The 26,703-nt window shown below is 43.5% G+C and overlaps 1 protein-coding gene across 1 annotated transcript in view; it reads left to right on the top strand.

Annotated features, from left to right (window-relative positions):
* The window catches only part of chchd6b (coiled-coil-helix-coiled-coil-helix domain containing 6b), a 52,682-nt gene that overhangs the window by 10,349 nt on the left and 15,630 nt on the right, over nucleotides 1-26,703 (top strand). The window contains exons 5-6 of the mRNA XM_079748735.1: nucleotides 14,060-14,143; nucleotides 20,939-21,009. Of these exons, the coding sequence (XP_079604861.1) occupies nucleotides 14,060-14,143; nucleotides 20,939-21,009 (155 nt within the window). The remainder of the gene's footprint in view (nucleotides 1-14,059; nucleotides 14,144-20,938; nucleotides 21,010-26,703) is intronic.

Here is a 26,703-nt window from a genome sequence, read left to right as displayed (position 1 = left end):
TGAATCATGACAACCTGCCAGCTGAGCTAGATAGCTAACGCTCCTTGTTAGCCAAAGACGAAGCTAGAGGAGAGGAGGAAGCGATGCATCTAATGTGGACGGGGAACAGCAAGGCATGCACAGAGAGCAGGAAGCTGGAGGAGGTGTAGACAAGAGAGAGGGAGTGAGACAGAGACGGGTGAGGGAGTGAGAGAGAGAGAGAGAGAGAGAGAGAGAGCGACAAGGGAGATGGGATAGGAGATAGGGTGGATCATCTTGAAATGGAGTGGGCGAATGTCAGCTCTCGCTATAGAGACAGCTTTTTAAGTCTTCAGATGTGGCATACCTGCACAGCTGCAGAGACACAGCACACACACACACACACACACACACACACACACACACACACACACACACACACACACACACACACACACACACACACACACACACACACACACACACACACACACACAAACCCTGCATATTAAAACACGCACACACTGCTTATATATGCACACAGTAACACACACACACACACTCAACAAACGCTTTGCAATCCCACTCCCCTAGGAACTTAAAATAGGTGTCAAACACACATTCACACAATCTTAACCATATTTATCCGCTCATCAGCGGTAATCAGAATCATGAAAGCTTTTCTGCATGTTAAAGCATGACAGCCCCGGCCGTCTCTCTGAGCAGCACGTGCGTGCGTGTGTGAACACCAGCTCACCCACACCTACCCATCCCTCCCACAGCTTTCTGAGGAGCAGTAATTGCTGATGAGCAGAGCATAGACCGGTTCAAGAAGGATGTTATCGTTTGAAGAACAATATGAGAAATAGATTATGTGTGTGTTGGGCGTGTATGAGTGGTGTGTGAGGGATGGTGTGTTTGTGTGATTGTGCGTGCGGTGTGTTGGAGGGGGGGAATAAAGGCCACATGCATCGGAGAGGAACAACGCTCCCAATGGTAACGCATCAAGATGGAGGAGCGTCTGGCTGACAGTTATTGTCCCCCCGATGCGGCAGCCATGGATTTCTCCCATAAATGGAATCAAAAATACAGAATTAAACATGTGAAATAAAGTCAATTGTTAAACATAACGACTGAGTAAAGGTTAAATGTGCAGGTGTGAATGTTCTTTTATTGTAGACCCTATTTATTAAAATATATGCATTTACAGGGAACTCCACCATTGATATGCAAATTAGACACATTTCACCCGCAAATTAGATTGTGCTACGTTCACACGAACATATGGCAATGGCCTTTGATGTGTTGAAAACGCCGTGCAGTGCTATTGCTCGATGTTCTCATTGGGAACTCTGCTTCATCGTTTGAAACGTTATAAATCCCATAGCCGTATTATTGAGATTTCCCGATTTGTTTGTGTTTGTTTGGGCTCATCAGCGGAGCCCTATCAAGGTGTTCAGAGTAACCAAGTGGGAGTATTTAGGTAGCCAAGATGAAAATCCTCTTTGAAATTTTTCTTGATGGAGGGCTAAACAATTTAGCCAGAGAATATTTTTCTGGTTGCAGCACTCAACATAATTTACACTCATCAGAAAAGCCTTTTCATATCCTCTGACGGACAACTCTATGCGCTCTATTTACTCGCAACATTGCAGAGTGATTTCTTTTAAATTCATGGTATACTTTCGCCTGATGCTGGTGAACTGCGATTGGACCGAATTAGTTTTGCCGTTTCTACTCAGACTGGGATTACTCTGTCTGCCTCCTTTCTCCTTCCAGCATCCACTCCCAGCTTTTCCCCACCACTACCACACCTTTAAATGCCATCACACTCTCAGTCTGTCTCGCCGCCAGTCTGCAGTGGGTTAGCAGCCTGGTGATGAAGTGCTAATTCATTTAGCTTCCCCCAGCTATGAGAGGAGAACACACTTTTAATGAGCAAACAGCTACGCTAACCAATACGTGGCCTCTGAGGGTTTCTCTGTGTGTGTCGGTGTTAGTGTGTGTTTCGATGGGTGTGTGTGCGTGCGAGTCTGTGTGTCTGGGTTTGTGTGTGACTTAACTTGTGTGTGGGTTCATGAGTCTGTGTGCACTCGGTGTGGGTGTGAGGGAAATGTCATCAGCACCGTATGGGTTTGTGTAAATGATCTGCGATGTATGTTTCTCTTACTGTGGAGAGAGGGAACCTGTTTGACTGTTGCTCCCTCCCAGGCCCACTAGCGCTGACCCGTTTTAGTCAGTGCCGCTCCACAAGCCTTAGCCTGACTGTGGTCAGTGTTGATTAGTAGCCCGACTGGCAGGACCCACTGAAGAAAGTCTTACTAAAGTGTTAAGGGTAACACTTCAATCTGGTTCACTTTGAAACGGCCATGACAAGGCTGGCTTAAAAGGCTCCTATGTATTTGTCGTGTATAACAAGCCTTCCTGTACGCTTGCTGTGAGAGTAAAATATTTAAATATGTTTGTTGTGTTCAGGTTTGCTTGACAGCCCACCGGGCTATCAATCCAACATATTTCAACGTAAAACAACAAAATAGTTGAACCGAGCTCCCAATTAGTTGTGTTCCTCCTGATCTGTGGATGTCCTCAGGCTCCAGAAGATTCTGCCTCTGGTGACATTCGGGGATGCTCTGTTGTATCTTCACTGTAGTATCTATTGAAGAATGGTAACTATTTACTTTTAGACAACCACAAGCCAAAGAGGTTTAAACAACGTCTGGTGAAGCTGGGTATGTGTGTGAGTATGCAGTGGTTCTCTAGTGTGCGTGTGTGTGACTGTGTGTGAGTATGCAGTTGTTTTCTGGTGTTTGTGTGTATGCGACTGTGTGTGAGTATGCAGTGGTTCTCGGTTGTGTATGTACCGGGTATGACGGCTGAGAGTACGGTGCTGCGGCGTACCCAAGGCGCGCCACACTGATGAATGTGCTGAACTTAGCCCGTACCCTTGGAGATCTGATGTGAGGAAGCTGTCAGCACATTAGCTCTCTATTCGTTTCCCTGTCTCTCTCATCTGTCTTCCTATGCTCCGCTATCACTCTCCTGCCCTCGCTCCCACTCTCGTTACAAAGCCAAATCAGAGGTTTGACTGTGCAAACCGCCTGCCAATGACATTCCCAGGCCTAATCCCAAACCTACATATATTTTCTCTTGCTCTCTCGTTCTCGCTCGCTCGCGTTCCTGCGCTCGCCCTTCCCAGCCCATGGTTCCAAGTATAGAGCCACGCCAAAAACCTCTGCTCCCCAAACACACAGATTTATTCAAATGTTGCATTTGCATAAACCAGTATTTACATAATTGATTTCCAAGGAAGCGTTTCTTCCCGAGCGAGGAGGTGTTTGAGACCAAAGGTCCTGTCCTCTTAGCGCAACAAAGGCACACACACACACACACACACACACACACACACACACACACACACACACACACACACACACACACAATGTCACAGTGGCGCTATCTTTTTCTCTGACACATACGCACACACACAATGTGACAGTGCCACTCTCTTTTTCTCTTACAAGCACACACACACACAATGTCACACTGGCACTATCTTTTCTCTGACACGCACACACACAGACACACACACATACAGACACACACAAACACACAGACACACAGACACAAACACACACACACACATATACACACACACACACACACACACTCAGACCTCGCAGGCTGCGGGACCACTGGGGTTTCGAGTCTAAATCAAGCGTGAAGCAACGCCAAACTGGTGCATCTGGTGACCCCCGCGCTACAACCACAGCAAATAGGATCCAACCATGCAGACAACATCTAATATTGACTATTTTGATGCCTCGGCTCTGCATGTGTGTGAGTCAAAGAACATCAATAAAGACGGTATGTAGTTAAATATACAGAAAATACCTAATTGTGTTGTATAATAAACAACATTTATGAATACAAAGATATACTTTTTGGATTATATAATATTTATTTTATGTACTGTTTCATAAAGCAGAGTTCAGTGCTCAACATAATTTGGTGCTTTGAAATATAATAAGCAATAATGAGTTAAAAAGATTGATGAGTGTGTGTGTGTGTGTGTGTGTGTGTGTGTGTGTGTGTGTGTGTGTGTGTGTGTGTGTGTGTGTGTGTGTGCGTGCGCATCTGTGCGTAGGAGGTGGGTGGGCAATGACAGCCCAATAGTTGCCAAGCTGAGATGAATAACTGAATCAAACATTTGGGTGTGGGTGTTTAGACAATAGGATAGATGGTATGGATTCAGAAGACGTTATACTCATGTGGATATGGCAGGGGCTGAATTTCCCCAAGCAAAAATGGATCCGGCTGTTTCCAACTTTCTCAATGCTTACTATTCATCAACTATTTTAGGATCATCACAAAGAATCTGTCAGTGTTTTTGCACATTAGATATCTGGCCTCTCTTTCATCAGAAAATTGGGCTAATTTAATATCCAATATAAGTTTAATATAGCTGTTTTTGCAGACATATTTTCTGTCAATGTAAAAGCAATACAAGTGCACACTCATAAACCAATATCAACAATCCAAGTCTTTGTTGTTGACTGGATGACCTGCTCCTGTAGCGATAGCCGGCAGTCCTGTTCATAAATGTGTTGATCTGAAAGCAGGAGGGTCTAGCACTCAGTCCTGGAGGAGGGACAGTGAACCAGCAGGTAGACCAGAACACAACATACATCATGATGGCAACCACAACGGTTTACCTGAACCCTCCAGTTCACCGCTCATGAATATTCATGAAGACTTTTTGGAGGGAACAGGTCGTCTAGTGTCCTTGGTTCTCACCTGGATTCCGAGTAACAAGTCAATACTGGTTATTAGATACCCGCTGCGTTTGTTTGTATAATGTAAATGTCTCAGTAAATACTGGCCTTAAAGATGATGGATGAGCCTAGAGAAAGATGGTAAGAACAGAACAAGTCCAGGGACCTGTTTGCAATGGCTTTAACTAAGTTGAACGTGGTTTGTTACAAACACACACACACAACCCATTGTGTGTGTGTGTGTGTGTGTGTGTGTGTGTGTGTGTGTGTGTGTGTGTGTGTGTGTGTGTGTGTGTGTGTGTGTGTGTGCATGCGGTCTAGTCAGAGGAATATTAGTGTGTTTGATCGAGTCCGACTAGACCCGTGTGTGTGTGTGTGTGTGTGTGTGTGTGTGTGTGTGTGTGTGTGTGTGTGTGTGTGTGTGTGTGTGCGCGCGCGCGTCGGTTTCCATTCAATCACACATTCTAGTGCATATCAGCATGGAAATGGTCCTTCACAACTTCTATGAGCTCGCTGTTGGGGTCCAAGTACATAAATAGTTGCACACGCACACATTCACACACGCGCTCAGTCAGAAGCATCAACTGAAGTGTGGGGAGGTTAAACAGATGGTGTTGGCTTTGTCTGACACAAACACGCACACCCACAGACACACGATCAAAGAAACCGTGGCAACTGGATGTTTGAGTCAGATCATTTAACCGAATAGTGTTTTTATGAGGCATGCTAACATTAACTCCATCCACCGTTCCTACCCATCCTTTTCTGTTGTGTGTCTACTGCTGGGTTGGGAGCACTTGCCTCGACTGCCACACACACCCCGATGTGTTGTCATTCTTGAGACAGCCGCTCACCGGTGTGTATCATCACTATCGTCACAGCCCGGCTCAAGGGAATGACAAGGAGGAGACCACACATAGCTTTAAGTTTATCAATCGTAGTTTATTCAACCAACTTAAGGTAAAGTAAGCTAAAGTGATGCATGTAAATCAGTAATGAGTGCTGTGTGTGGATGAGTGGAGAATGTGACACATGTGCAAAGCAAAGTTAACCAAAAACCTTAAACCAACCATACGTCCAAGGAGAGAGAGCCCAAGTGGCTGACTCCTGCAGTTTATATAGCTGAGGAGCTCAGCCCGCATGGGTGTTAGCCATCACACTGATCACTCAATCAGGAGGTTACAGAGGGCTGTCACACCATGCACGAGTTGCTTGGATCCCCATATGTGAACGCATACACCAAAAACACATTTGACTCCCTATTCTAGATACACATTAAACAGCAGCAGGATGGATCGTGTAATGTATTAGGTGTTTGACTCCCAGCTGGACGGTACTGTCACCAACCCTTGAGCAAGATTATGTCATAAGTCGCTCTGAATAAATGTGTCTAATCTGATGGATCAACTAGACCTTTAGAATGTGATCAAAGGAGTACGACAGCCACCAAGTGATGAGGCAATTTCCAATTTAGCAAAGGCTCAAATGGAGAATGCCTCATCACTATGAGCATTATTCCACCATTGATTAAACCCATAACATGGCGATACTAGCTTAAGAATGCATGTGAAATGCATGCGATCTCTAGAAAGCATTAGCTCAAGTTGGTTGGCTGACCCTACAACAGGGACGAGAGAACACCTCTATTGCTAGGACGTTACAAAGGCTATTTGCTGGAGTAATATAAACTATGATTTGTGTTGCATAGGAGTCTACCAATGTGACAACAGCGAGATACGACTAACAAAAAGGGATTTGCTTTGAGAGCGAATTGCCCCACAATCCGATTTTATTTTGATTATATATTATATATTTTTGTTACCTGTGGTATAAGTGCAACATTACCCAAGACGGCGTTCTTTGCCGCCATTACTGGCACTCCAGCGATGCTTGTTTGCTTTTGTTAAGCAGACCCTCTCTTGTCATACTGCTTTAATAACGATAACACAGTAAGATGTTGTTTCAAATATTTAGCCTCCCTTGGGGCGTTCACGGTGGACACACATGCACATATACACACTGTAAACATCCACACACGTATATAAATATATATATAAATATGTATTTTATTACACCGCATACATTACAGGCCATCTACAATAGGCTGCCATGGTTAATTGACCAATTAAGTCTTTCTCAGAAAACTACATACGCCCTTCTCTGGATCTGTTCGTATTCTCTCAGTGCTGTGGAGCTGCTTTGCTCATATACGGGTCATCAATACATCTTTCTACTACAAGACATTGTAACACAGCAGTGGCGTGACAGCACAGTCTTCTGAACCTTTCTTTCTTGGTTCCTGAATCTCCATTAAGATAGCGTGAAGAGAGTTAACATGCCTTCAAATATATGTAAGGAAAAAAGTACTCCTGGAGGTTTTTTTTCCACTTATACCACAGTGGCCAACAACAGTAACATATTATTTGTTTTATTATATTATTATATAATATAATATAATATATTTCATATTCATATTCATTTTTTTATTGACTCAATCAGCTGACGTTTAAATATGCTTCTGCGGTGCTTTGAGCATATTGTTTTTTCGTAGTAAGGAAAACATCTGGTCGATAGTTATACACAACCGTTGTTGTTATTGTTGGTTTTGAAGCGCATTGATTTAAGTTTGGTTAAAAGCAGAGGTGTCCCATTGGGAAACATAATGCACACTTTTGTAAATGTTATTGATGGATCAGTATCAAGTATCGAACAATGTGCCAGACATGCGCCATACATTTATAATTATGTTCAGGCTGCGTGTTCATGAGTAGAGGATCTTAGGGCAATTGATTCTGCAGGTTCTTTTAAGGCGCATCTAGGAGATATGAACCTTTGACTGAATCTTAAAATATTCACCATAAAAATTGTCAATTGATTTCGTGATTTTCTTATTGTTGTTGAGTCTTTCTACCTGTTCTACCCTAACTTGTATATTTTATATGGTAAAATATAAAGGTTGCAAAATAATAGTTCAACTGAAGCCCACCCATTCCATGCGCTTCCTCCTTCTCCTGCAACATGAGGTCACTGCCCTGAAGAGACACACCCCGTATAGAAAAAAGGTTCCTAGAACTGCGCTCCTAGAACTGCGCTCCTAGAACTGCGCTCCTAGGAGTGCGGCCCTGAAGCTGCAGCCTCCGTTACTGCAGGAACATACTCTGGCATGAGACCCCAATGATCCCTCGTTCGGTTCAACAGATATTTGTCAACAATGTAGTCGTTTTTTCCGTATTTTTCCGATTTCCATATTTCTTGTCTTAATTTAATTGGATGCAAAGTTGTAGTCACTTATTACTTAAGGTGCATTGTGTATGATTTTGTTATATCTAGAAGAACATACTTGGCAGAAATGGGATATAATATTCATAAGTATGTTTTTTAATATTCTATAATACCATGAATATAAGAATTGTTTTGTTTATTTTAACTTCCATGGAGACATGCATATCTACAAACGTAGCGGGTCCTTTTCCATGGAGTCCGCCATTTAGTTATGTCGTTTTAGAGAGTATATAAATAAAATAAAATATATACATTTATCAAGGAACCTCTTCACTTTAGCCTTGGCTTCTCGATGCTGCTGTATGCGATTACATCGTTTTAGAGGCACCTACTGGCAATTTTCAGATCAACACAGGCTAACGCAGCTTCTCCAACGGGGTGGGAAAGGCAGAGGTGAGGGCGAGGTGATCAATATTTAGCTTCATTGCTATGCCAGAAAAATCCTACACACTGCACCTTTAAGAGAACAAAATATCGATAATTCTCTGCACTTTTCACCCACACATTAAATAGACAACGTGTAAGATTTGCTCCTCTATCATCTGTTAGCATGTTCCTGGCAAAAATAGGAAAAACAACGCAACCCCTTTTGGCCTTAATGTGGCCCCACCCAGTTGCTGCTGTTGCCAGCGCTCACTCATTTACACCAGCAGCTAAAGCTAACATGTTTCATTAGTGTAAAAACTTGCTCTGCCGAAGCAAAAGTCCTACTAAAGTGGTATGGTACGCCAGTTTCTGAGTTAAGAGGAATATGAGTTGCTCCCCTGGAATAACTCAAAGTAGCATCAACATAAGATTTGACTCTGGTCCGTTGTAAAACTTTGAAAATAGCATTCAATATATCAGGGTTAGGGTTAAATTTAATATATGAGAATGTTGCTAGCTGTAGCTACCAGTGTGTACTACAGATATACCTCAATACTTTATTTTTTTATAAAAACATTAGTAAAACTTAGACACTGTCACTTTGATTAAATTCATTAAACATGCAACTAGTTAGTTGCATGTGTTCAGCGCCTTCATGTTATGTATTTGCTACTCAAAGCCTATTACCTAAGCCTATTGATGTCAGCAATGTAGCTTTTTATTTTGAGAAAGGTCAATTAGTCTGCGTGTCCCTCAATGTGCCTGTTATTTTATAATGAATTCATACCTCATTAACATGTTCAATGCTGCAAGTTATTTCAGTATTCAGACACATACAACCTTGCTTAATTAAATCATTCATTATTAATTAAATACATCGTAGCTGTGGTTCAGCGCCATGAACGCATATCGAATGGACAAGAGGAGAAAGGGATTCAGAACACATCATAAAAACATGTCTATCTACAGAAATATATGCAGCCATTTCAAGCAAGATCACACAGCCAAACTTTAGCAATGCATTTAGTGTGGCATAAAATAAATCCATTCATCTTGTCTCAGGACCACTTTCTTGTGTGTGTTGTTTGAGCAGCAGGCTTTTTAAGGGCTGTTCGTAAAAGGATCTGCCAACCAATTTAGTTTTTCTTTTCCCTTCAAGATTTTCTTAAACATGTTGACTCGGGTTTTCCTTCTTGGTCTAATAAGAAATGGTAATTTCTTATTGGAACATATAATCAGAGGGTCCGTGGGTGTCTGGGGACATAAACACGTTTCATGAGTGTATCTGAGATATATCACTGGGTCTAACCCTGCCTTGCATTTTCTGAAAGAGTCAATGTGTTGGTGTGTTGAGTCATCCTTCTACATAAAGACATTAATTATAATAATTAATCATTGAATTTATATAGCACTTTTCAATGCACTATAATCCCTGTGTGTTTGTGTGTGTGTGCGTGCGTGCGTGCGTACGCGTGTGTGTGTGAGGATATGACACCTCATCCACTACTTCCAGTTCTGTAATCATTATCTGGGTTCATGAAGATAACATTATTACATTAAAAGAGTGAAATATTTCCAATGTAATTTTTCTCTACACCTGTGGAACTTTCAGGCTACCTTATCGTCATTAAAAGGCAAGCCTTGGCTTCTTCAGGGGACTGTGATAATACGGGACTTACAACATTGACCTGATGTTAAAATATTCACGATCAGTCAATCCATTGTGCGCTTTCCAAAGTCAATGACAGAATATGGCCGCAGTTCAACTCATTCTGCGGAAGCCTTGATCTCCAACCTAGACCCCCCTCCCTTGGTTTCTCCAAACAGACTAACACGTTGTCAACGTAACACGGACTGTGATTGGCTGCACTAACTATGTGTTTTCTGCTGTCTCTTCCTCTTTCCTTCACCATAATCATTTTCCTTTGTTTTCGCCCCTCTCCTCCTCCTCCTCCTCCTCTTCTGCCGCTCCCTTCATCCTCCCTGCCACACGTGTCATATCTATCTTTATCCTTCTTCTCCACCTTTATGTTATACGTGCTCTATGCCTCTCCTGTTTTTGCACCTTTCTTTTCTCTCATTATCCTGCACCTTTCCTATATGTTACCATCCCCTCCTCATCTCCTGCACCTCCCTCCACTTCCCCTCCTTCCCCTCCATTCTCTTCTCCTCCCCAGCCAGCAGAACTGGATGCTTGGGTAAGCAGCACTACCAGTGGAGGTGTCAATGATGTTTGTATTTTTTTTGTTGTTGAAACTCTCTCTCTCTCTATCTTTTTCCTATTGCTCGCTGTCTCTATCCTCTCTCTCCCTCTCTGCCTCTCTCTCTCCCTCTCCCTCCCTCTCTATTTAAATGTCATGTTTTTGTTGTGCATTAAAGCGGGGCTGTGAGAGCATGGCTGCCACCATTCCACACAACAACACTTTGGGAGCTATTCAGCTAGAAAATTACACATCATCTGTGCTGCTGGCAGAGGTGATTGTTACGTGTGCCGCGCACGTACGCACACATTCAAACACGCAAACACACAAACAAATACACACATAGGCACACATACTCTCTTTCTTACCCTATTTCTATTTTTTCTTTTCAAACACACACCACGGGCGCACGCTGAAACGCACACACCTATAAGTGTGGAACAGCTGCTGCAGAGAAGAAGGGTGGATGTGTGGGGAATGCGGTATGCAGATGTGCCTCCAACTCTGATAGAGCCTCTGGGAACGTCTGCCTGTTAAGTTGGATACAGTTAGATTATTTAACGTGTGTGTGTGTGTGTGTGTGTGTGTGCGTGTGTGTGTGTGTGTGCGTGTGCGTGTGCGTGTGTGTGCGTGTGTGTGTGTGTGTGTGCATGAAATAGAGACGGAGAGACCTGCATGAGTGTATGCATTGATTTATGTGTTTTCTGCCCTGTTTGTGTGTGCGTATGCACTCTGTGTGTGTGCGCATCTGTGGACACTGTTCCCTTTAGAAACAGTGTCCTCAAAGGCCATGCTCTGCAGTCCATGTGTGATTCTTATCACACGGTAATACCCAACCAGACGCCAGCAATCACTCCTCATTATTCCTTAAAACACTGCTGCCATGCTTTTATCTTGTCCATGTATGGTCGGGGCATTTATTTTCGCCTTTGTGTCTACGCGTCGGAGCATGGATTGTATATCGACACTTACACACAATAGCACACAATACACGCATTCTGCGGCTTGGATGTGGAATAATACCCCATTTAGCATTGTGTTCTCCCACCCAAAGTGTCTCTACCGAGCCGAGTTGTTCTGTAATCACGCAGCACATTCTTAGCCCAGGGACGGTTCACTTTGTATTTCCATTAGCGAAAGACAATTCATGTCACAGTGTCTATGCTATAGCCATCTGTTAGGCCCACCGCGTCGGCTTTCACTGGGCTATAAAATGTCGCCAGCTCCCCAGTTGGGCATTGACTGAAACTCACGTCAATGCACATGGGTAACACGGATAAACACATAGTGCACATAATGTATGCGCTCCAGAGGGTGCCCCCCACCTCGCTCCCTGACCCCCCCTCCAGCTATCCCCCCACCGATGCTAAAACACCAGACAATTTCATCAACAGCTGCATCTGTCCCATCTCTGGTTCAGGATTAAGGCTGGAAACGTAGCTTTTTACCATCCTAAATACATGCCTGTGTTTAAGGTTTTTTTTACTAACTCATTTCCAACAACAGCTCTGAGTGTTGTTAAGGAAATGGTCTTACTTTGCCTGACGTAGAATCCTGAATGCCGTCATAAAAGGTTTAGGGGATACAGTGTGACTGGAGCTTTTCCTAATTTCTCTCCTTTGACAATCCATACTGCACCTTTTCCTATGGAAGTGCACAGCTTTGCGGGACTTTCATGCATTTCCTGCAAGAAAGAAACGTGTCCCAGCTTAAGCTTTTGCCGATATCTGTCTGCGGACACAGACACTTAACCAATTCAATTATTTGACTAGCTAGGTAAAACCTTTCCCCACCATGTATTTATTGGGGGGGGGGGGGGCACTGTGGTACAGGCGGAGCTCCTGTATCATCCTGTGGATTATATGATTAGCTGCAAGTAAACAGAATGAGATGAACAATTCTAGACGCAGCGATGTGTATGGTTGAAATAGTTTTAAATAGTTGTTTGGGGAAAAATCTGTTTCAATTTCGTGCCAAACTGGTGTGAATAAGTGCAGCTTATTTTCCCTCACAGTAGGCCATCAGTCCGCGTCGAGTGGTCTTATGCACCGACACTCAGTTCTGACAGAGTATGGCTTCTCCTCCCTGACAATGGGCAACGGGTCCCCATGTAATGGTCTCATATACCGTGTAGCCTATGCTAAATACATGAGCTGATTTAGAGAGGGCTGAAGGGAATGATGAAGGGGGTGATATGCGGGAGGATGGACTGAGTGTGTGCTTGTTACTAAGGAACCACTGATTACACTCCTGCAGGCTGCTGCTTTACATGGGCATCGTGCTTCTCATCTTTTTCTACCTTTTCTCACTTTACAGATCTCCATCATCTCTTCATTTCCTTGCAGCCAGATTATATCAGTTCTGCTTCATTTTCATGTTTGTCATACGTTTCTATACATATTATATCCCTATTTTTTTTTGTAATAAAAACCTGTTGACCGACAATTTTTGGCAGACTTTTTATTCTGTAGTGCTGTATGAAGAATGGCAATGATCCAGCTGGGATCATTGCCATTACCAATTCAACTACATGAGTGAAATCTCGTTGTTTTTAATGCCTGCCTCCCATTTCTTCTTCTTCTTCTTCTTTTTCTGCTTGCCTGCCGCTGTGTCTGCCCTGGGCCATTCCTTAGCCTATCTTCTCTTTCGGTATAGTGCTTCATCACATCATAACATCCTGAACCTTACCATACAAGATTCTGCAGCCCCGTGCCTATGTAAGTTCTGACACATGCATAGGAACTATCCTTTTTTTATAGACATAAAATAAATATGTGAAATTGTGGTGGTGCGATGTAGTTGCAGTATAATATATGTTCCTAAGAAAACATAAAGATAAGGCCTTTATGACGGGGCAAATACATACACATTCTAAAACACGTGATAACTATATTTACTGGGACCATTTTATTCCAATAAATAAGTTCCATAAGTAAGGAGATAAACAGTCATTTATGTTTGCCTCAGTTAATCGTTTGAGCTCGATGGCGCTCTGCTTAGCTTGCAACTCCCCGAGCCGCTGCTTAGCAACCATCTTTCATTTAACCGATGCCTCCATTAATACAACAATGAAAGAAGGATTTCAGTTTAATGTCTGTGCATGTTACCTCCCGCCCGCCCCATTTAAGGCCAGGTGTGGATGTAATAAAACGCACGTATCCTGATAGTATTTCTCGAAAATGGTGTTTAGATTTCCCAATGAAAAGCACACAGCTGTCCGGAAGCCTCCTAAATTCCCTATAAACCCGCTTCAATGCAGCACTTAGCTCGGTTGTTGCTTAAATACACACAGTTTACATGCCATCAACTGAGTCAGAGGCGCATCCTTCACCCGTCTTCATTTCTTTTATCCCCTCAGTACTTCTCTTGTTTGTTGTTCTCTTCCTTCTACTCTCTCTCTTTCCTGTGATCCTCCTCCTCATCCCCGTCTGGTCTCTCCTGCCTCGTGTCTCATGGCCCCCTCTCGTCTCTTTGTTGCAGGCAAAACAGCTGGAGAGGAAGGAGCGCGAGTTGGCCACCATTTCAGCCTTCTACAAGGAGCAGCTCGAAACCCTGGAGAAGAAGGTGAGGATGATCCGTTTGCCGGTGTCCGTTAGCCCGCGCGTCACAAAGGCGTTAGACGGTTATTGACTTAAGGTTGAGTTTGGCGAAAGGGAAACTCCTTTTGCATTCCTTATCTGACCTAATACACCACAAGCATATATAACACACAAGGGAATGTCACACAAACATACTTAGACTTACAGTCTAAAATGTCCTTAAGTAGTTTGCACCAGATGACACTAACTCATGTTCAAAACAAGCCTTTAAAAAAAACTGCTACAGCATTAAAGTACCCAGTCCGTTTTTATTACTCTCTATTTGGTTCTCACCTAACCCCAATCAATCAATTTCAGTGACACATTGCTACTGACCGTCTGACCAGAACGAAGGGGGAAAATAAATGTTAAGCCAGGATGTGAAAACGGTGGACAGACAGGAGGGTTCTAGAAGGTGATTCTAAGGCTGCTGATGGTACAGCACTCAGCAACTAATCAAATACAGCAGACCTTCTCTTATTGCCGCTGCCTGTCGCCAGCAGCCTTACCCGCTGCCTTTTGAAAAATAGTAATAAAGCGGGGAGTAGGAAGTGGTTTGTTGTGTGCTTTTAAGAAATTATGACCTCCGCTCCTTCCTGCTGATCCTCGCTGATATGTTTCACCCTCATAAAAGCCTCCTGAGCAGTCACTTAATAAATGTTACTCCTTCTTTACACAGTGGGCCCCATTCCGTGGGTTTCGCCCGGCGAAAAGAAAAACACACACACAATGTCCACGAGGAACCCATAGCTAAGTGTGAGCGAATCAAGGGCAGAACAAAGCGCTGAGTGCTTTTGAGGAGGCACGGAGCCAGCGTCGGCCGGCGAAGGTGTGCACGGAGCTAGGGAGCGAGGGGAAGGGACGAGAGAGGGACGAAGGACAAGGGACATGGGGGGGGAGTGGTTGGTAAGGGCCATTGTTACATCAGTTCCTCCTCCTATAGCAAAGAAACATAAAAGGAACAGAAACATTTGTTTTCAGCTTGATCCATCGGACGGTGTTGGATTGTCTTCCGACATTTGGAGGAGATTGAAAGTAGCAATGATCATGTTGCATTTAAAACGGGCTCTGTGCCAACCTTAAATATACAGACTGTGCTGTGTTTAAACTGAGGTAAATATGTGCCAGATATATAGGCATCTCACAAGCGTACTTATTTTTTACCTCTGACATAAGGCGCTGCTCTGGGTCAGTCGGCTCTATAAAATCGTCCTATTGGCTGTAAAGACAGATTTGGTGGTTTACTCTCTGGTCGTTCTGGTGTGTGAAGGTTTAACAGCTGAATAACTTTCCACTGGACGTACCGTGGCGATATTCACCCATTTCTTTTCACTCGCTCCGTCCTGCTGCCCACCCTCCACCCCCAGCTCCTCCTCCCCAGTCCCCTGTATACTGGCCAGCCGGGCCCATCAAACAGGCCCTTATCTTGGTCCTTGCACATCCCCCAGCTCTCTATGTAAACCTTTTACGTCGCCCAGTCTAACGGACCAACAGCCCCGTAACGGCCAGCCGGCCGCCCCTACAGCCCCACGTCTGACGGAGGAGACGACTGACTGGAAGGACCGGACGACGCTCTATCTTTGCTCAACTTGCTGTGGCCGTGTCCCCTCCTCTTTGTTGTGCTCCTCTTTCTATGTCCTCGCTCTCGGCCGGACTGGCGGTTGGTGGAGGGTAGCGATTGTGAGGAGAGGGAGGCAGGGAGGGAGAGGGTGAGTGAGTGAGTGAGTGACGAAGTGAGAGAGTCAGGGAGTCAGAGAGGGTGAGAGAGAGAGGGGCACTGAGTGAGTGGTAGAGATAAAGATGCGATGTAGACTCTGCATTAAAGAAAATCTAGCCCTGTATGGAGTCCATCTCCCTCGGTTCGCCCCTCATTTCCTTCATTCTCCGTTTGTCCCTCCATTCCTTCTTTTACTTTCATCCCCCCCCTTTAATGTGGAGCCCTTCCCCGGTTGCTCACTACGAACTGTTGCATACTCCAGCAACACTTTTCAAAATAGATCCCTATTATAATATTCATGAATGAAAAGTCCAAACTGACTTTGCTTCATTTTTCATTGTTGACATATTTTGTCATGAAAGAGCCCCCTCTTTTAAAAGTTTATCAGACACCTTGTCCTACAGACGTCGCTATTAAAACTGCATCAAACATTTGATATATTTGGATAAGATGATACCTGTCGTATATCAAGGATAATTGGCCTTTTCTGACAACAAATTGTCCCCAGCCGTCTTTTTTGACTCTCTGGGCTGGATGATTGAAGCCGTCCTGTTGAACTTGTATTGATTTCTCCACCCAAGCAAATGCCTTGCACATTAAAGGATAGCTCAAAGTCAAAGGTGTGTATGTACACGCACGCAATATAGTCTCATGTCTTGATGGTCAGAGCGAGCGGATCAAGCCAAAGGTAGCATCAGACAGATTAGAGACAGAATCCACCGGTAATTGGTGTTTGATTTTCTTAATCAACATTTCTCCCAGCTGCCCCATCTAATAGGTGAATAAATTGGCTCATTTTGTGTGTGTGTGTGTGGAAGGTGATGAAGTCATCAGTAAACACATACACACACACCCAAAGTGTCCAGTTTGCTAAAGGGATGACAGGCAACAAACAACTCTCACTGTGTTTGTCTAAAAGCTCTGGATGCGTGGAGTTGTATGTGTGTGTGTGTGTGTGTATGTGTGCGTCCGCAGGGAGTGACCGTGAGAGTGCGTGTGTGGCCCGTGACAGCTATATTTGCCTGCTGCCACTTTAATGCTAATTGCAATCGTGAGTGGCCAACTCATAGTCCAGCTTTAGCGATCCCCTTCCTCCCCGTGTTGACACAAAGAAGAATTAGGACTGGAGGAATTCACAAATGTAGCATCCCTAAGCACACACACACAGACATAGTGTCCCTAGTGTACTATTGATCTTGCAATGTCTCGCCCGACTCCCCCACCCCTCTCTGCGTTCACCCCGGTAACACACACCCTCCTTAATCTCTTTGTCGTGTACAGGTGGAGCATCGCTGTCTTCCATCCCCTGAGACTTTGTAAACAAGTTTCTTTTTAAAATTCACCGCCTTTAATCCCCCCCACCCCCAAAACCCTTATACCCCCCACCCCCCCCCCCTTAATCCTGCGTCGTCGTTAAATCCGGACATCACTGCATCTGAATCCGCTGTCGCCGCTCGGGGGCCATTGAGACGATGCTGCGATGCAAGAATCAAATCACAGACACACACACACACACACACACAAACACAAAGAGACTTAGTACATACCTGCATGTCTGCGAGCTAAGACACACATGCACATACACACACACTCAGGTTAATCCCGCCAATGAGCCCCTGAAAGCTCCCCCTTCAACACCCACTCTCCCCCGTCGAGGGTTATCGTTGCCCTTCTCGCTCCTGGTGCAAAACTACGTGTGTGTGTCTATGTGTGTGCATCAGTGTCTCTTTGTGTGTGTGTGTGTGTGTGTGTGTGTGTGTGTGTGTGTGTGTGTGTGTGTGCCTGTGTGTGCGCGTACCAGGGTGATAGAGCTGCTACCTCTCGGTTGTCACAGGGAGCAGACTAGAAGCGGTTACTAGGGTTACAAACTCAGACATGCACATGCACTAGCTCTCTCTAGTCGACGCAGCCTTCTCCACCGACCCCCTTCCCCCCTCGGTTGTAGGTGCTGCGCTGGTTCCTATTCAAAGCCTACGCTGACACCTGCCATTCATTGTAGCGTAGAATAGATTGTTAGATCGGTGGCGTGCTAATGATGCGTCGTTCTATGCAATTTGCCTTGAACTTCATGAATGGATATTGGATAATATACCAGTACCATCTTTTTCACTCTTCGTGTGTGTGTTGTAGAAGGAAGAAAGAGGAGAAAGGAGAAGATATTTTGCAGAGAAAATCTAGCTCGTTTAACATTTCGAAACCACTTGGCTAACATATAGACAAACACACCTTGTCCAATCCGGTAGCAGTTCAGTTCAGTTAAGCCTGTTTCACAACCTTTGCTGATGATATGTAAGCTACTTTGCACTTTCAGACACTCCAGCCCGACTTCAAACAAGGGGGGAATCTCAGTTCACATTTCAGAGCAGCCACTAGGCCCTGTGATGCTCCCAGTGCGGCGTTCCCCCTGTGCTCCATAATCCATGGGACCTGCCGATTCCGAAGTCTCAGTGGGTCCTCGTGTCCTTTAGGCCTCTGTAGCCACAGTCCCACGAGGCTGAGCACACACACTTTGAACTTCTCTTCCTCCACTATATGTGTGCACCCACTTACACCCTGGCCGCAGACAGAAAAGGCTGTCACTCTCGCTATCAGTGGGCGAACTCTTCCACTGGAGTTCCCACAGAGGGCCATATGTTGCGTCTTCTTACTCATCCACTTACGTATGTCAGTCAGGCACGGCCCAGAAGCAGGCGGTGTGCCCACTCCAGCGCAGGTCGAACCACTGTGAAATGTTGTATATTTGATCAAAGGAGAACGTCGTCGGCGAGAGCAAGGCACTGTTCAAACTGGGCAGCCGAATCCAATTCGGTTAACGATGAAAATCTAAATCGTTTAACGATGACAATCAAATTTTTGTTAATATACGTGTTTGGATTGTTAATTGTTAAAAGCAGCCGCTCAAAGCAGCAAGAAGCACAAGGGCCAAAGTTGACATATTACAAGGTGACAAAGCAGGTGTATCAATCAACTCACTATTGATTCAAACATTGGTGGGGTACTGACCCGCAGTGTGATCGATTGCTCATTTTGGGTCACATCCCAATCCACCACATGCGTCTTGGCTCATCCCCTTGGTCCATTTTGTCGGTGTAAGTACCATGAAAGTACCATGGCGCCTTTAGTATTCAGCAATGTCAGAATTTATGTGAATCAAGTGGTGTTGTTTCATGTTAACCGCGATGACATGAGATTGACGCTTAAGAAAGGGTCTGGCTGACCTTGTTAAGTCAACACTTGAAGCTTTCCTTTCAAGGATGCGTGCAGAGGTAAAAAAATTATATTAGAATAGATATTTTAGAATTTTGTATGCAAGTCAATTCGTTTTCCGCCGCAGAAGCTGCCGCTTTCCCTCATCCCCATTAAAGAGTATGATGCCAGACATGTAAGTCCAGTCCTGATCCACTAGCTATGGAAAGAATTAGCGACAGTTGCTTCATCCTGGTATGGATAATCCAATATAGCACAAGCACCAAACTTCACCTCGGGGAATACAAACTTACTCTTAGAAGTGTTTGGCATTTTCAAATTGAATTTTCCGCTGCAGGATGCATCTCAACAAATGAATTCACTGCTCCGAGAGAAAAGGATCACAAAGTCAAAGCAGCAGAGAGTATTATTCATTCTCTTATTATGGTTGCATTGTCTCTTTTGAAACGCTCTCTCTATGCAAGACATTTTAATCTGTTTTTCTTTTACACTCATCTACACGCTGTTAGACATTGCGGTGGTCCAAATTATTTTGGTGACTCCTGTGACTCATCGCACTGTCTAGGAGCGTAGCTCTGCGTAATTACACTGAAGAGAGACCAGCGCCAGGTGGGGTTACCGGATAGATGTGGTGTGTGTGTGACTTAACTTCAAATCTCCTCCAAAAAAGAAGGTGCTAGGATCACAGATAGAATGTCACAGGAACCAGTGAAATAATAAGATAGGAAATGCCTGGTGGTGGTGGCGGGGGAGTGCGGGTGGAGGTAGAGAGGGATTGAGTGGGAGGTTTGTGTTTGATCCTGTCTCTTCCCTCGCTCGCCCACTTCAATTATCCACCTCTCCTGTTGGCCTCTCTCTGCCTCTATTGGGAATATGGGAGATAATTAAGGAAAAGCACGGCCGCTGTGATTATTGGTTTAAAATGATGATTACCGTGTAGAGAGATGATGTGTGAATGAGGGGGGAGACGGGCGGTATGGGTTGTTTGTCTTCGCATTCGAGACGGACCCTATTCCAACGATTTCAGCGCGACATCCGCTGTAGGATAATTCACCCCCCTGGGGTTTATCGCTTTAAACATATTCTCAATATAGGTTAGGGCTGCTAGGTTAAGGATTGTTCCAGACAAGTAGACTGCTTGGCAAATGCCAATGGGAGATTACCAAATGAGCGAAAGATGGGGGCCAATAATGTCCTATTAATGACCACAAAAGATGATTTATTTGAATGAATGCTAAGCCTTTACTACCGACCTTTCGGATCAGTTATTATATCAGTATTTTAGCTGGTCCTTGTTTTGGTCACAGACTATCGGGGTACAGTGTCCTTTAAATTCCCCTCTAGAAATGGCTGCAGTTGTTGTGCTAATAGCTATTAAATGCCACTGTTCCTTGTAGGGAATGCAATCACATGGCACGCAAACAGGCCATCAACCTTCCGATTTGTTAGCATTGCTGTAAGGTTTTAAAGGTGGCACATTTAACAAATCTGACATTTCAGACGACGCGCTGTGTGTGTGAAGTCGATTGCCACAGCCTTAGACTTTTTAAACGACGGCTGACTCCAAGGAAGTCATTAAAACAGTGGTAACCCTGTGAATATTGCCTGGACGTGCATGTTGTTAGCCTCTAACTACTTCCACTCAATTCATAGAGTAAGATTCTAGTTTCTTCATTTTATTTTATTATTGCTCCGAGCTGGAAATTGATTGAAAGTCCAATGAGAGCATGGCATGTCATTAATTACAGTATATGTCTAGACAATACAAGGAAATGAGAAAAGTTTAAATTACTCTTAGTCACGCAGACCAACTCCCTTTTAACCTGTTCTTCATCTCTCGGCCCTTGTTTTGTCTAGAATCTGGACAACTACAAGCAAACATCTGAACAATACGCCCAGGCCCAGATCAAGGCTGAGAGTCACATCCGGTAAGTTCAGAGAATTGAATGCGTATCAGCTATTTAAAAGATTATTCGGAAAAGAGGTGTTTCCATTGTGGCCGATTCACCTCATCGTGTCATTATTTATGACTGTTGCTTTCTAATGGCTCCACGAGCGTTGAGGCCAGATATGTTGCAATGGACTAGCAAATGCTCTTGCACTATTCAAGTATGTTACGGACTATCACCACATGCTGCTGTCAAGTTGCCTGTGGCCTCTGCATCATGCAGTACCATCCATCCAGTAATCAGTTGCATCACTGGATCACAGTTACTATTATTATTTGGTTGTGAAATTGCTTCAGGTTTCGTTGCTTCCTTGCTTTTTCTGTGTCTTTCACTCTTTGATTGTATTTTTCTTTCTCTGTTTTTTCTTATTTTAGTTTCTCTTTATGAATGTCTTTTTGTGACACACACAGTTCAACACTTCTTCCACTTTCAGTCCACAATAACTGCTGGCTTCAGGTGAACAAAATACAAACGATAGTCGACTTCTACGCCTGCCACCAACTTGGAAGTCACAGTGATAAATAATAAGCCTCCGCCAGACTTGGCCTTTATATTGGGGGGATTGTTGTCTACAAAGCAACAGCTGCAATCTTCCAGAAGGAAAACGGAAACAGCAGGAGTCTCAGTCCTTTAGGACCACAGAGAACTGTATGCCCACCTGCTGTTACAGAGCAGGTCGGTCTGAAACATACATTTGTATCCCACTGACCAAGAAGTCACAGTCACAGAGCAATAATTCATATTCACACTGTTTTTATACATCAAAGGGTTGTACTACAATATTTTATTTCTTATATGTTGTAGTACCTTTTTTGCGATTAGTGATTTTTTACGTACCCATTATTTCTTGTTTACTATTTATTGTAGTTTGTTTATGCTTATATTCATATATTTATATTCTGCTATGGGAGCAACACCAACGTGACATAATTTCCCCCCCCGGGATCCATAAAGTATTTATGATTCTGAATCAGATTTTGATTCATTCACTTCTTCCCAAATTGTTTGCATGCATGGACAATGATTGCACCTGTCAACATTGCAAGAAGGCTAATAAATACACACTGTTTGTCCTTATTGTAATTCCTTCCACTTGCCTTCGCCTCACATTTGAATGTTCAGTTCTTGTACAAACCATCTGAACCTTCCTCTTGCCTAAGCCACCGCTTAGATCTCCCTTCTCTCTCTCTCGTTCTCTCTTGCGTGCTCACTTTCGCTCTTTGTCTGTCTCGGTCTCTCTTTACATTTATTATTGTATTTCTGTAACCTTCAACATCTCACTTGAATTTTATATTTCCTCCTGCATTAAATATTTGTGTGTTTACAGCCTGGGAGAATTATAATTGCTCACCCTATTCTCTTGCATCTGCCATATTAAACACATTGTTGTCTCACAAGGCAGGGCTGAGATCCAGCAGGTATAAAAACACTTATTCTAATAGTTAGTTTTTTCATATGTCTTTAATTAACTCATTAAGTATTTTGTTTATTGCCACTTGAACATCAGTCTCACAGCTGTTGTTAATCCTGCCATTGTTGGTAAAATGATACGTTTACTATTAAATAATTTTAGCATTTTTCTCCAGAGCAACAAAGGGAATGTTTTTAGGTACATGTCATTATTGAGCAGGTAGGGGTTATGCATCTTGCTTAAGGATTCCTGAAGGAATACGGCATTCAAACCTGGTTCCTTTTGGCTGGGAGTCAAACACCCTAACCAGACTAGACTATCCCCTTGCCGCTTTTATAAACACAAACAACACACCTGTATCTGATTAGTTTGAGACCTTTTCATAGAATAATGATGAGTTGGAATAAATTTGGATTCAAAGTATTAAATGGTTTATTTGTGTGATCCCTGGATGTGTGTGATTTGATTATCAACAGACTCTCAACAAATTATTTGTGACCGGCGTGCTACATTTTTAAACAACGGGATTTGTATGTTTGTGCTCTAGTAGGTGCGTCTGCGTCTCAGGGTTTTAAGCCCTTTTGCTTCCCCCTATTTTGTTCTGTGTTGTTTGTGCGTGTGTGTGTATGTGTGTGTTTCGGGGTTCCCATTAGCGGCCATTGGCTGACTAGAATTCCAATTAACCGCTAAATAGAAATCCTGGCCGGTAATTATATTCTTATTTGTTTTATTCCAATATTATTATTAGGCTAACGCTCATTCGAACTCTGGTGTGGATCAAACAAGGCAAACCTGGTCCGCTTGAAAACAGGGATGAACTGAATCAGACCCAACTATAGGAAGCAAGCCAAAGATTATTCATTGTGGGTTGGATGTACAAATTTGGATTCTAAATAATTATATTCAGCCAGGTAGGCTCAAGCCTACAATAACCTTTTTCCGAGATTGAATTTGTCGCAGTCGGACATGGTGCAATCTGGAGGTGAAAGCACGTATCGGCATACGGCTGGACGACGATACTTAGCAACTGCTTGTGGTCACTCACAACAATACTGACGTTATTACCAAGGCAAAATGAACTAACCAAGACTTTTGTGGTTACTCCATTATTATTGTCTGCAAGAAGAGTGACTTGTGAGTTTCCCTTGGATGATCTGCCCAACAACTACCAGTGTGAAGGCTAACCGCACCAAATTAAAACGCAACAAAGTATCAACTTCCGCCACGACTCGGACGAGTCTACCGAACTACAGGTGTGAAAGCGCCCTGACGGCGAACGCCCCCCTAACCCCCCAATCCCCTAACCCCCTACTCACATTAACAGTGAGGTAGAGCACCATGAACAGGAGCAATCGGAAAACCTTTTGTTAAAACACAAGCACATTTGCCTTCGTTTTTCAAATTTGGGCGACACACTAGAATCTTATTGGTGGTTCCGCAGCCAAAAGATACTAATGAGACAGAGACAAAAAGAAGAGTGACTAAAAATGTATTAACTCACTTGGATCTGTAGTGCAACGGTCAATATGTGACACATCTGCTGTCTCGTGTACTACCACTGCCGGGACAATATGTTTGATTGATGCCTCATTTAGTTTTACATTAGCATACTTGATCAAAGTAATGTTAACGGTTGAAGTGATGTGGCAATGGCAGTAGTAGGACAATCGGGTGGGTGGGGGATGAATACTAACACACTAACTAAGCCTTATTTGCAGCCACTCACTCACTATTCCTGGCCAATTCATTTGAATGGAGCCCAATTCAGGTCAGAACAAATGCCACCACTCATCTCACCGGTGCTTTGCTGTTTGGTGAAAGAAGGAGTGTATTGTCAAGCAGCGCTATGCCCATTATTCTCCCAATGTTTTAGCGGCAGTTCGGACTCACGTGCACTCACATGCAAGATCGTATGTCCCCCCCCCTCTCTCTCTCTCTCTCTCTTCCTGCTGCCTATCTCAACCTTGCACGGCCTGGCTCTGGCTTTGTATTCTGCTGGCTATGTGCTGGTCGTGTTCTGTCAGCGTTTGGCCGGCCTTTCATTGTGTCTGGTCACGTTGTCATTTCACAGTACACTGACCACATGGTAATTATTCTATTTAGCCGCCGCCGCCGCAGTGTGTGGGTGCAATGTGTGCACGCTGCGCGGACATACATTCAAACAACCCAACGTATCTTGCCACGGTGCCGCCTTTGTGTCCAAACTCTCTCCTCTTCTGCCTTTTGTGTCTGACACTTGCTCGCTCTTTTCCCTCTCTTGCTCTCCTCTTCTGCCTATTCAATGCTCTGTAACACACTTCTCTTTTATGAGAACATTTTTGTTCTTATCTCCTGCTGTGTGACTGCTCTTTGCTTCCTGTTGTCTTTTTGTTTTTTGGTCTGATTTAAATTTATTGAGCAGGATTTGCTTTCTCTTTCACTCTTTCTTTTATTGGTTTCTTAGCAGCAGTTTTTCTTTTTGGCTTAATTTCTTGGTGTTTTTAGTGGTATAATAGAAGTCGAAGGGTTCCCATTATTAATTGTACACTTACTCTTTTGTGCAGCTACAAGCTGTACATAATGACACAATTGTACTATTGCTTCATTGTCTGAAAACGACTTTATTTTGGAGCAAATTAAAGGGGTCAATAGGTAAACTTTGATGCCATAGGCTTTAAAGTTATTCTTCAGTGCTCATGTTTAATGTAAACAAAAAGCACAATACCATTTGGGGATTTTGTGGAAATTCTAGGACTTGAGGGCATTCAGGACTTAGCCCGGGTCGATCTATCCCCCAGAATTGCTGATTGATAAACAAGCTTGATGTTTTTTTAATCCATTTCGTGCCAAGCCCAGGCCAAATTAATCCGCTGTTGTGTAATATGAGACCCTGAAAGCGAGGATGCAAATTCAAAATTTACCTGGAAAGACAGTTGTGTAACAGCATGTACACGACGCTGTGCCGGAGCTCTGACAGAACAAGACGTCCTGTGAAAGGAGAGATAGCAGCAGGTGCTATGTTGAACATATTACTATAATGACTTGGAATGTAGAAAGTAGAGCCTGACACAAATCCTAGCAAGCAGCATGTTGTCCCATATTGTTCTCTACAACCAGAGCCACCACTCCTGAGGGTTGTGTTTTCCATCACTCCACATACAATCTGGTACTGATTCATGGACTCCAGTCCGTACCACAACAGCTAAACACTGATGTAAACATATACGTACCTCAACTTGGATTTCAACTAAGAATGTAAACATTATGGATGTTGCCTATGATCACCTATTGGTTGACACACCGTTTTGAGGCATTCGATTTCACGTTATTGGCAAGTCCATTGCTTGACAATTTTTGCAACCAGCACCGGAAAAAAATCTATATTTGGACCATTGAGGGCGGGAATTGGATTGCCGCATCCATAAGTCTGGCCAAAACGTATCACTATTCAATCCATAATACATTTTTTATGACATTAAACTGTCAAGCGGGACCTCTCATGAACCATGATATGGAGATGAACAAGCCACTCAGATCCTTATTTATTTGCTTTATACAACAAGAATTAAATTGAGATTCCCATTGACTTGTGACTGGTGACTGGTGTTTGGGCCACCTTTAGGTCGTTAGATTAAAGACACATTAGTTGCTTCCTCCACGGCTTCACAAACAGGTGGTTGTGTCTGCAGCTGGATTTCAGCAAACAAAATCTACTCTATCTATTTAAATGATTTGATGGGAAAATAAAGCATCAAAGATATAAGTTAGATCTTAAAAGGCCTTGCAACTGTGTATTATAACCATTTATTCATGAGGTTATTATAAATGATTGAATGAATTTCCTCATACATCAAGTAACCCTCAAGAGTATTTTTGCGTTTCTTGCTTAAGGGGATATTTATTTGATATTTATTTGCTTGCACAACTATATTATGCCCCTTACTTGTTTGGCGAGTAGTCAAAAATCTCATTCCCTGCATAACAATATTTTGATTGCATTTGTTTCCATTAACTTTCAATACAAGAAAACTGATAAAAGCATACATTCCTGACCTGTCTACTTGTGTATGCATCTGTGAAAAATGTGTATTGGGACACCTCCAATTAGGGAACGCAATGGCCAGGTGACTACACTCTAGGCTTACTGTTTCCCAAGGGAGCTGAAGGCTAGCCCTTATATGTTACAGCACCTGTCTGCACAGAGTCACTCAGAGGTTTATCACATGGAAAGCATGCCACATGGACTCACATAGTATACAGTATTCCCTTTCCTAAAATGTTTT

This window comes from Pollachius pollachius (genome assembly GCF_949987615.1).
Source record: "Pollachius pollachius genome assembly, chromosome: 12".
NCBI classification, from domain to species: Eukaryota; Metazoa; Chordata; class Actinopteri; order Gadiformes; family Gadidae; genus Pollachius; species Pollachius pollachius.
Note: the sequence above shows the minus strand (reverse complement) of the source record. Positions and strands in the feature narration are given on the sequence as shown.